Below are 10504 nucleotides of genomic sequence, written 5' to 3'. Positions count from 1 at the left end.
GTAGGGAAAACTGCCGAGCCTGCAGTGACTTGGAGAAAGGTGTAGTGAGGGTGTTCATCAGCAGAAGTCATCCGAGTGCCAGAACCTCAGTTATTGCACCGAGAGGGCAGGACAAAGAGCTTTGATATAATACTCCACAGCCTGGGGGTTGATGTCTCTGGGCTGTTGCAGAGGCTAGAACTCAGTTCCTGTGTGCTAGCAGAGAGGCCTGAACAAGAGCAACCGTTAAGATGTTCGGTTCACTAATGCATTTCCAGCCAGAGGAAGAGATGAGAATCCTACTGTTTGTCTGGGAAGTCTTTAACAGACTGATAGACCAGCAGAGAATCCCCCAAAGGTTTTCCATGTAGTGCTGCCAGGTGCACAGTCTGTTCTGTGAGCAGGATGCACACAAGGCTTGCAGGAGGTGCTTTGTGCTCTGTGTGACCTGCTTGGCCAAGGTTTGCAAGTAACAAACTGAGAGGTTGGAAAATCCAAGGCATCAGTGACCTTCCTTTAAGTCATCTTTCTGCACTTTATCAGCTGAAGCCAGGACCACTGGAGGAGACTTACATAGCTACTATTCTGAGAGAAATCCTAAAGGGTTTGGATTATCTGCACTCAGAGAGGAAGATCCACAGGGACATCAAAGGTAAGATTGGAGAGCTTGTAAGGGATGTTACTAACATAAGATTCAGAAGGATTATACAGTGATAATCTGTGAGGTTTCAAAGACTCAGTGCTGCTTTTCCTCTTGGGTTGCTTGTTTGTGAATCTGATGCTTGTCACTGTATCACAACTCATGGTTTTCATGTCTTTAGGGTTTGGAGTGACAGTAAGCATCTGTAGCTCTTCCCTGGCAGTTCAGCTGGACAGGCAGGGAGCTAAAGTAAGGCAGTCGATGAAAGGCATGCTCAGACATTAGCTGACTCTTATGTCTGGACATTTGCTTTGCTGCTGGACCACGAGGGCGTGTGGTTATAGCTCACAGTGAAGGTGAGCTGTCCTCACACAGGGTTCACAGCCCTAGAAAATCAGGGCAGCTTTTGTCAGCTTATCCTGTTACTGGTTTTTAAAGCCATTGGCTGCATGCAGTGTGGACAGAACTGGCATCTGGCTCCCAAGGAGCAGTGTCAGTGAGCCCAGGACAGCAGGAGGGTGGGAGGGCAGAGCTGTGGCACTGCTGGGTGCTCCCTGCTCTGACCTGCTGCAAGGAGGGGTGTGAGCAGGCAGAGCACAGGCACCTCGTGCAGGGAGGTGTGGAGTGAAGGTTCTGTTGTGTGTGTAAGGCTGCACATTTTTGTTTGGCTGCCAGCAGAGGGGAAATGCTGGAAGTTTGTAGGTAGGATCTCAGAATTAAAAGTCCTGCAGAAAACCCCCATTCCCAAACCTGCACAATGTCACCTGTACTAAGCTGAGTGAGTGGGAAGAAGTACAAGATCAGGACTTGAGCTGTTCAGAAGGATCTGCTATATAACCTGTGCTGAATGCTACTCTGAAAACAAAGCTATTTGAAGCCGTGTTACTCCCTTCTTTGTGTGGCCAGGAGTCACAGATTCTATGGCTCTTGACATCTACTCCTTGCTTCTACCCTAGCAATATTCCCCTTCTGATCCAGCCAAGTGCATGAACTTGTTCCATGTGTCCCAGCAGACTTCAGAGCGTGAGAGTGGTGTGAGGCTGGAGATCTGAGCTGAGGGTTACTGCTGGGGTGGAGGGGGATGGCACAGGAGGTCCCTTGTCAGTGCTCAGTCCTGTGTGGTTGGAGGTGGCCCAGCAGACCTAATGCTTGTTTGTGTGAGCAGCTGCCAACGTGCTGCTCTCGGAGCAAGGAGATGTGAAACTGGCTGACTTCGGGGTGGCTGGGCAGTTGACAGACACCCAAATCAAGAGGAACACCTTTGTGGGGACTCCATTCTGGATGGCTCCAGAGGTCATCAAACAATCTGCTTATGACTTCAAGGTGAGTTGGGAGCAGGAGAATTGCACTTGGGGCTGCCATGCATGAGGTGGTGCTAGGGCTGGAGCAGGGGTTGGAAGTGCTGCTTGCTGCAGGAGTGATTTTTTTCCTGTTCTGGTTCAGGGCCTGCTGGAGAAGTTTGTGATTTTATGTGATCAGTCTGTGCTAAAGCTGTGTGCTTTCATGTTGCAGAGTTGCTCCTTGCTGTTCTGTGCTGATACTGTTCTTGCTCTTCTTTCAGGCAGACATCTGGTCCCTTGGGATTACAGCCATTGAACTAGCAAAGGGAGAGCCTCCAAATTCTGACTTGCACCCTATGAGGGTTCTCTTTTTGATCCCCAAAAACAACCCTCCAACACTTGAGGGTCACCACAGCAAGCCCTTCAAGGAGTTTGTGGAAGCTTGCCTCAACAAGGACCCGAGATTTGTGAGTACTGCTGCCACCCGTGGGTTTGGGGGAAGCTCAGCAGGGTCAGAGATCCCTTTAGCAGGAAGGAGCCAGGCTCCTGGGGAGACCAAGTGCTGAGCTTCCAGAGCCTGGCAGGAGTTCCTCAGGAGCGGAAGCAGAGGGGCAGTCACACTCTTCTCTGGTGGTCAGCAGTAAGAGCCAAGGGAATGGCCTGAGGCTGTGTGTGTGGGGTTTAGGTTGGATATTAGGAAGAAGTTCTCCCCCCAGAGGTGTTTGGGCACTGAACAGCTCCCCAGGGCAATGGTCACAGCCTCAAGCCTGACAGAGCTCAAGGGGTGTTTGGACAGTGCTTGTGGGCACATGGTGGGATTGCTGGGGTATCCTGTGCAGGGCCAGGACTTGCACTCGATGGTCCTTGTGGGTCCCTTCCAGCTTGGGGCATTCCATGATCCCACTGAGCTCTGTGTTGCATGTTTGGTGTGCAGAGCTGGTTAGGTGTGACATGCTTTCCTTGTCTGCTCCAGAGGCCAACAGCTAAAGAATTGCTAAAGCACAAGTTCATCACACGCTACACCAAGAAGACCTCATTCCTGATGGAGCTGATCGACCGATTCAAGCGCTGGAAGTCAGAGGGCCACGGAGAAGATTCCAGTTCCGGTGATTCCGATATGTACGTACATGTTCTGCAGGGAAGGGTGTCCTTGCTGCACCCTATGTGCCCTGGGGGGCTCAGTCCTTTCCCCACCTCCACTGGAGATCTTGCAGCAGCTCAGAGACTCCTGTGAGCATCCGTGTGGGAGCAGGTGGCAGCTGCCTGCAGAGCCAGGCTGGTACCTCTCTGTGGAGCCTGGTTCTCTGTTCTGCTGTTACTCTGCCGGGTGTAAGAAATCAGAGCAGTGCCAAGAAACACCCAGTCTGTGTGTAACTAGTACATCAGGGCTCCTGGTGCCTGGATCTGTGCAGGTGCTGCATGTTCTGTTAACGACAGAGCCACAGGCTTCGGTGACCGTGGCCAGAGCTGTCGTGTGTTCCTGTACTCGTGGGTAGAGAGCTTTGCTGCTGCTGTGCAGGACAGCCAGGCTGTGAGCCTCAGGTGGGGAGAGGGCACTCTGGGGCAGCAGCTCGAGTGACCAAGGGCTCTGGGAGCTTGGCCTGTAACATCTAAGCCTTGTCCCTCAAATTGTGACCTTCAATTGTCTCTAAATTCTCCCAAATTGAGCCGGCACTAGAAGTGTCTTCCAGCTGACTGGAGTGGGAAGGTGGCTGTGGTGATTTGGAAGGATGGTGTGGTACTTAGCTCCGCTCTCTCTGGTGCTGTATATGGGCTGAAGGGACTGAAGCTGTTTCTCTTTAGGATGTTTTCTGGAACAGGGAAATGCTGAGACCCTGCAGTGTTATGGCAGGTGGGGCAAAGCGTGTGAGGCTGGGAATGCACAGGCAAACCCCCAACATGTGGAACTGTGGCTTTATCTCAACCTTCCCCTTTTCCTTGGCAGTGATGGAGATGCTGAGGACGGAGACCAAGGTCCCATCTGGACATTCCCACCAACCATTCGCCCCAACTCCTTGAGCAAGCTGCACAAAGGGATGGCTCTTCATGGTTCCCAGAAGGTCTGTGTGCTCTCTGCCCTTTCAGAAGTAGACTGAACTAGCACAGGTGTTTGGGTGTCTGGGAGAAGCCACCAGGCACTCCTGATTCTGACAGAAGTTTACTTCAGTCTGGCAACAAGGGCTGGTGCTCTGCAGTTGCCTCTTGCACATTGTCAGGGTGCTGTGACCCATGGCTTTCTCCAGACCTGGTGAGGGGAGTGCCATGGAGGTGCTATGAATTCACCAGAGGCGTAGTGAATCATGTGCCCATGGAGGTTTTGACCTGTGCTTGTAACTTCATTTCCTGTTGCTTTCCAGCCTACTGAGCCCATCAAGAGGCAGCCACGGTCCCAGTGTCTCTCTACTCTTGTTCACCCAGTTTTTGGGGAGGTCAGTAGAACCTTTTTGGTGTCTGTTTTGGTTGGAGATGAAGAGATACTTGACATGGATAAGTAAATGGGGCTGGGACTGGGCTTTGTGAAGGGAAATCTGACTGAGGTGCTGTTTGTTAATCTCTTACACACCTTGCCTCTGTGTGTGTTGCTGGATGTTAACACTCAACATGACCCATGGGGGTCATTAACAGGTGTGGGCAACTGCAAATCTGGAAACCTTGTGGGGCAGGGAGGGAAAATTACATTTGGGCCTGGAGGGCCAAGCAGTGAGCAGACAGTTGCCCTTTATGGCTGGGAGCTGTTTGTTTCCAGCAGGGGATGGGGCACAGGAATGACTGCTACTGGGGATTAGTGTTCACATTGTCCTGCTTTCTGGAGCATGGAGGGAAGGTGAGCTCCAACAACAGGAAAGGCTGATACTAGAATTGCAGGCAAAGAACTGAGTTTTATGTAAAGCCCTTTAATCTGAGTGGCCTAATGGGAGCTTAATTGAACTGGAGAGTGGTAGGCTGGCAGGCACTGCTTGTTCAACAGGGAGTTTGGTTGTAGTTCAGCTCCTTGTGTGATGGTGTACTGGGGAAGGGGCTGTCACATATCAGCAGCTGTGGGAACAAGGTGAGGATTGCTGCAGGGGGTGGGAATGGGGGTTTCCAGCAACAGACTCCTGCAGGCCGAGCACCAGTGCTGCCATGAGTACCTCCAGGAAAGGCTGAACCCCACACACTGGATTCCCACTTTCCTGACCTACAGAAAGCCTTTTTTGGCTTGTTCCAGTAGAGTGTGGGTGCCCTCCCGCACCGTGGTGGAGTCATACAGAAAGGGAAATGGCCCTCAGGTCTGTGCTGCACTGTGTGGCCCCGAGGTGAGGACCTAACCTGCTGTTTCTGGGTTGCAGCTCAAAGATAAGCACAAGCAGACTGGAGGCAATGTGGGAGCCATGGAGGAGCTGGAGAATGCCTTCAGCTTGGCTGAGGAGTCCTGCCCAGGCATCTCTGACAAACTGATAGCACACATGGTGGAACGGGTACAAAGGTGAGCGTCCCAGGGGGAGCTGGGGTGGAGCTGCGGGAAGGGTTGGTGCTGAGCATTCAAGGCAGACCAAAGTGAATGTTTATGACAGCTGACAGTCCCTGTGTCACTCCTTTCAACTGCTCTCATTGCATGCAAGCAGTTCTTCCTGCCTCAGAAGTCCTTCCTCACCCTGGACAGGCCTTGTTGAATGTCACTCCGTTGGCCTCAGCCCATGGGTCCAGCCTGTTTGGGTCCCTCTGCAGAGTCTTCCTACCCTCCAGCAGATCCACACTCCCACCCAGCTTACTGTCATCCACAAACATATGGAGGGTGTGCTCAATCTCATCATCCACACACCAGTAAAGACTGAACAGGACTGGCCCCAGCACTGAGCCCTGGGGAGCACCACTGGTGACCAGCCCCAGCTGGATGTACCTCCATTCCCCACCACCCTCTGGGCCAGTTTTGCACCCAGAAAAGACTGTACCTGTCCAGGCTGTGGCTGCCAGCTCCTCCAGGAGAATGCTGTGGGAGACAGTGGACAACATCCGTAGCCTTTCCCTTGTCCACTAGGTAGGTCACCTGGCCAGAGGAGAACAGGTTGGTCAGGCAGGACGTGCCTCTCCTAACCCCACACTGGCCTGAGCCCCTGGTTGTGCTGTTCGTGCTGCTGTGGACCAAAGAAGAGCTTTAGCTATTTGGGACCAAAAGCACTGCCCAGCCTGGAGGGCTTTGTTTCTGTCATCCAGGCTTTGCAGCAAACATGCCATGGGTCTCAGTAGATCCGTCACCTAATGATCACTTAAAGCTGGAGGAGAACACTCCCATCCTTCTGGCTGACCCACAGAGGTCAAGGTGTCCTGGACCCTGCACAACCTGAGCCTCTGGCCGAGTGGGAGGTGCTCGGGGGTGACTGCAGAGAAGCTGTTCAGCATCACTCTAGAAATGGCACTGCTGCCTGGGCTGGCGCCCAAGGCACTGTCTGGGGGCTGGCAGGACCTCAGAGACACTGGTGCTTGCTCACTGTAAAACACAAGTGTGGAAAATTTCTTACTAGTTTAGAAATGAATCTGAAGAGCCTGGAAAGGAGTTTGTCCTTCTGTTAAATTGCTACATTTGCCTTTCAGGACTTGTATCCAGCAAAGCCTGGCAGGGGCAGGAGTGTGGGGACAGACCCATCCCTGCCTGGGGCAGGGCCCCTCTCCCAGCTGAGTGCTGCCAAACACCAGTACTGACCTGTTCCTGTTGCTCTTTGCACAGGTTTTCACACAGTCGGAACCACCTGAGCTCCGCCCGCTGACACCCACGTTCCCTGCTGCTGCTGCCAGGGGGGAAGGATTTCTCCAGCTTCATAGGAACTACATCTCTAATCCAGACCACCATCTGCGTTGGATGTGACATTGTGTGACGGACTCCAGGACATTTCAGAGCCTTCGTGTTCACCGTGTTTCCATGATAACCCAGGGTGGGGTTTGCGATGCAAGTACAATTCAGACCTTTTGCAGAACCCGAGATGGGTGGTCTGATTGTTTTTACAAGGTAATCAATGCAGTTTTTAATTGTTTCCCTATGGATGTGTCCATTTTGGCTTGGTTTGATTCACAGCTTGTTCCTGGTAAATGCCTGGAATGAAGGAGTTCCTCCTCCACTGAGAAATGTTTCACAGGCGAGTCTGATGGGTTTAGCCTCCTGCCCTTCCTACAGAAGTGTTTGTGAGCAGTTGTGTGTGAGTGCAGGGGTGCTGGGAGGCTCTCCATGCATTAGGGCCTCTCAGAAGTGAGAGCAGCTCTCCAGTGGTGCTGGAGATCACTCCACCACCTTCACACACACGTAAGAAACACTTTCCAGGGCAGCAGCAGCTGAGCTGACACTGCTGCTCTTTCCCAGCCTGTCATTTCACAGGAGGATGACTTTGCTGACTGTACTTTTTTTTGTCTCTGGGACATCATTTTGTATTAGGCCTTGGTTCATCTACTTCAGGCAACAGCAGAACTTGCCTTGGCTCTCCAGGGACTGGAAGGCAAAGTGGGTACGTTTGCTGTGGGAACTCATGGAGTTCCTGCCCTCGGTGCTTTTGGCAGCTGAAGCAACCAGACAGGCAGGCTGTGCTGAGCTCTGAGCTGAGCAGACATCCCGGGGCAGGAGGGGTAACAGAGGGGTGGGGAACACCAAACGCACTTGCGGGGCCTCAGCTCACAAGGCAGAGGGACACTGCAGCACTTGGGGCAATGACTGTCCTCTGCAGGAGGCCTAAACCAGATGACTTACGGCAGAGGGGGCTGTGGTGGCACTGGGGCTTCCCACAAGCTGCTCTAGGCCTCTCTCCCCTTCTCAGCCTTCCCTTTCTGGCCCCTGGGATCAAAACTTGCTGCAGCCAGGGCTCTGCTCCAGCGAGCCAGGCTGGTGTTGGTAGCAGAAAAATTGAACCATCTACTTCCCTGTCATGGCTGCTTAAGGTATTCCAGCAAGAGCCATCCCCAAGGAGCTTTGCTTTCTGTATCATACTAGTTTATAAAGTAAATCTGTAGTTCAGGTAAGCACACAGACCTTAAATCTAGAGGTTAAAGGTCTAGGAACACAGGAAATAACTCCTGGCAGTGGTTGCTTAGGGAGCTGCTCTAGTTGTGGAGATTCCCACAAAGTCAGCACGGCCTTGGCTGTCTGGGTCTGTGTGAGTGTGTGTGGATGATGTGGCTCACCTGGAGCTGCTGAGAGCAAAGGCTGGAGCTGTTCAGCATTTTTTTTTAGACAGGCCCCGTGGTTAGAAACAAGGCTTGATTTCTGGTACTTGGGCTCAGAGCTGCAGGCTGTGAGTGGCTGCCCCTGGCTCAGGACTGCGCACTCACTCCCTCGTCCCGGGGTGTGGTGTTCCCTGTGGCTTACGACTATCCTTCATTCTTCCTGATGGATAAATCCAGGCTCAGCAACACTCTGAACTTGTCCCATGGAGAACAGGTGCTGCTCCTGGAGCTCTGCTGAGTTGTGTTCAGCTGTGGGAGTGCAGCTTGGACCCTGCAGGGAGGGAGCACAGAGCAAACCCACTGCTGCCTGGGAGGAAAGGTTGATGTGGGCAGGAGCCGTGGCAGGGGAGGACAGGCTGCAGGACAGCAGAACAGCTCCTGCTGCTCTCAGAGCTGCTGTTCACGAGGGTAGCAAACCGTGTCGATAAGGTACCTGTTGTTACTCACGCTCTGCAGTGTAACAAGTAAACTTTCTAAAGGAAACAATCCCCACACCCTTGTCCAGTATTCAAAGCAACTATGGGTTTAGTTTTTAAAACCGTTGAAGGGATCTGCCACTTTCAATAAAGTAACGAAACAAACGAGGCTGTGTAACTGTTTTTAGGGGAAAGGATTGGGTCCTGCTGCTCTCTGGGCGTTCTTGTCTTCCTCCCCATCCTGTGTCCGACTGGAGCCTGCACAGGAATGTCCAAAACCCCAACCTCCTGTGGCTGCTCCAGCTCCTTCTGTCTCCCAGAACACCTGGTACCCATCAGCCAGATCTGTGACCTGGTGACACTGACAGCTGATGCACAGAGGTAATTCAAAGCCCTGAAAACACACCCAGGCTGGTGGTACTCAGCTCCACAGAGGCTCTGCCACCTCCTGCACACCACACTGACACTCAGATGGAGCAGAGCTGGTGCTGGTGAGCTGAGAACCACAATCTTGGCAAGCTACCATTAACTTGAGCACAGGATGGTGAGTCCAGGAATGAGGCTGAGAGAGTTTTATACCAAGATGCTATTTACTTGGAACAGTTGTGTTCGGCCGCAGATAACATGTCTAGTCAATCCACATGGATGCACCTACAACAGGTAATTAAAAAAATAACAAAGGAAGAGGCTAATAAATTAAGTACATTAACTTAGCTGAGACAGTGGTGGCGAAGGTTGGATCTGCAGTCACTCCTCTTCTCTAGGATGCAAAAGCCAAGTGAGAAAATCCCTCTGGATTCCCCTACCTGCAGTCCTCATCCTGCATGTCTGAGACCATGTGCTGGTCTCTGTCCTTCCTGTTGTCCCAGGGCTCTCCACACTCCTCCGTCCTCACAACAGGCAACACTTCCATTTTGCTTTCACTGCACTATGGCATTGTTCCTTCTGCTAGTACAAACACTTGTCTATCTAATGACACACAGCAGTCCCCAGAGCCCATCAAAGCCACGTCCAGCAGCATCCTGTGGCACTTGGCAAGTCAGTCCTTCTGTGGAGGCACCCAAAGGTGACAGGTTTGCAAAAACAGAACAAACTGCAAACATTTCCAATTTAATACAGAGATTTAATGGAGTCCAGACACTAATGCTCTGTCTGGAATCCAGTGACCTTCACACCTTCATGAGAAAGAGAAGATGGTCCCACCCTGAACTGAAAGGTAAGAATAGGGATTTTCGGAAGTCTTTGCATGACAAAAGCACAAGCAATGGTGACTTTCAGAGAGGCTTGCTCTGCTACTGTGCTCAAATGCCTTGAACACATCAGCCACACCAGAGTGCAGTGTTTGCCATCCTGTGCCTTACCTAATTCCTTACTACAGGACAAAGAAACTGGAGCTGTGATAGAGAATAGCAGTTGAGTTCAGAGGAAAACCATGCACCCCCTGCACCACCCCTCGGTGCACCGACCCCTCAGCAGAGCTTCACTCCTGCTTCCCCAAAAACCACAGCCAGGGCAGCTCCCGAGGAGCAGAGCTGGTCCAGGAGAGCTGCAGCTTCTGCTCAGCAGGACCTGTGGGAGAGCTGACACAGCTGTGTGTCCCCATGAGCCGAGACACGGACGGGGGCTGTGCAGCCACCAGGCTGAGCCCTGGCACCTCTGCTGGCACCTCTGCCGCAGGCTGGCACCGCCCTGGCGCTGCTGACCGCCCATCCAAGGCGTGCAAACCAGGGGCACCTGCCTTCAGGGCAAGTGAGGGTGTCACTGTACAGGCAAACGGGCCCAGAGCCCTTCCACAGTGTGTGCACACCAGGGGTGTGGGGTCTCTCTAAGGAGGTTCAACTGGAACGGACTCGACCCTTCCACAGCGTCAGGAATGGATGGGATCCCCACCTGCCAGCCGGGGGAACGAGCCTCCTGGGGCTTGGCTTTGTCAACTCCAAAGTCTCCTGTTCCCACCTGCCCCTCGCGGTGGTGCTGCCCGCAGAGCTCCAGCTCTGCCCCAG

At 52.8% G+C, this 10504-nt stretch overlaps 1 protein-coding gene across 1 annotated transcript in view; it reads left to right on the top strand.

Moving 5' to 3' along the window:
* Window positions 1–6970, top strand: part of STK25 (serine/threonine kinase 25) — a 15120-nt gene extending 8150 nt beyond the window's left edge. Inside the window, 8 exon segments of the mRNA XM_009074070.1 lie at window positions 523–631; window positions 1785–1942; window positions 2181–2366; window positions 2873–3018; window positions 3845–3959; window positions 4257–4328; window positions 5229–5365; window positions 6605–6970. Coding sequence (XP_009072318.1) covers window positions 523–631; window positions 1785–1942; window positions 2181–2366; window positions 2873–3018; window positions 3845–3959; window positions 4257–4328; window positions 5229–5365; window positions 6605–6644 — 963 coding nt within the window. The 3' untranslated portion in view covers window positions 6645–6970.
* Window positions 6971–10504: the final 3534 nt, after the last annotated feature.

This window comes from Acanthisitta chloris, unplaced genomic scaffold, assembly GCF_000695815.1.
Source record: "Acanthisitta chloris isolate BGI_N310 unplaced genomic scaffold, ASM69581v1 scaffold23314, whole genome shotgun sequence".
Classification (NCBI taxonomy): Eukaryota; Metazoa; Chordata; class Aves; order Passeriformes; family Acanthisittidae; genus Acanthisitta; species Acanthisitta chloris.
Note: the sequence above shows the minus strand (reverse complement) of the source record. Positions and strands in the feature narration are given on the sequence as shown.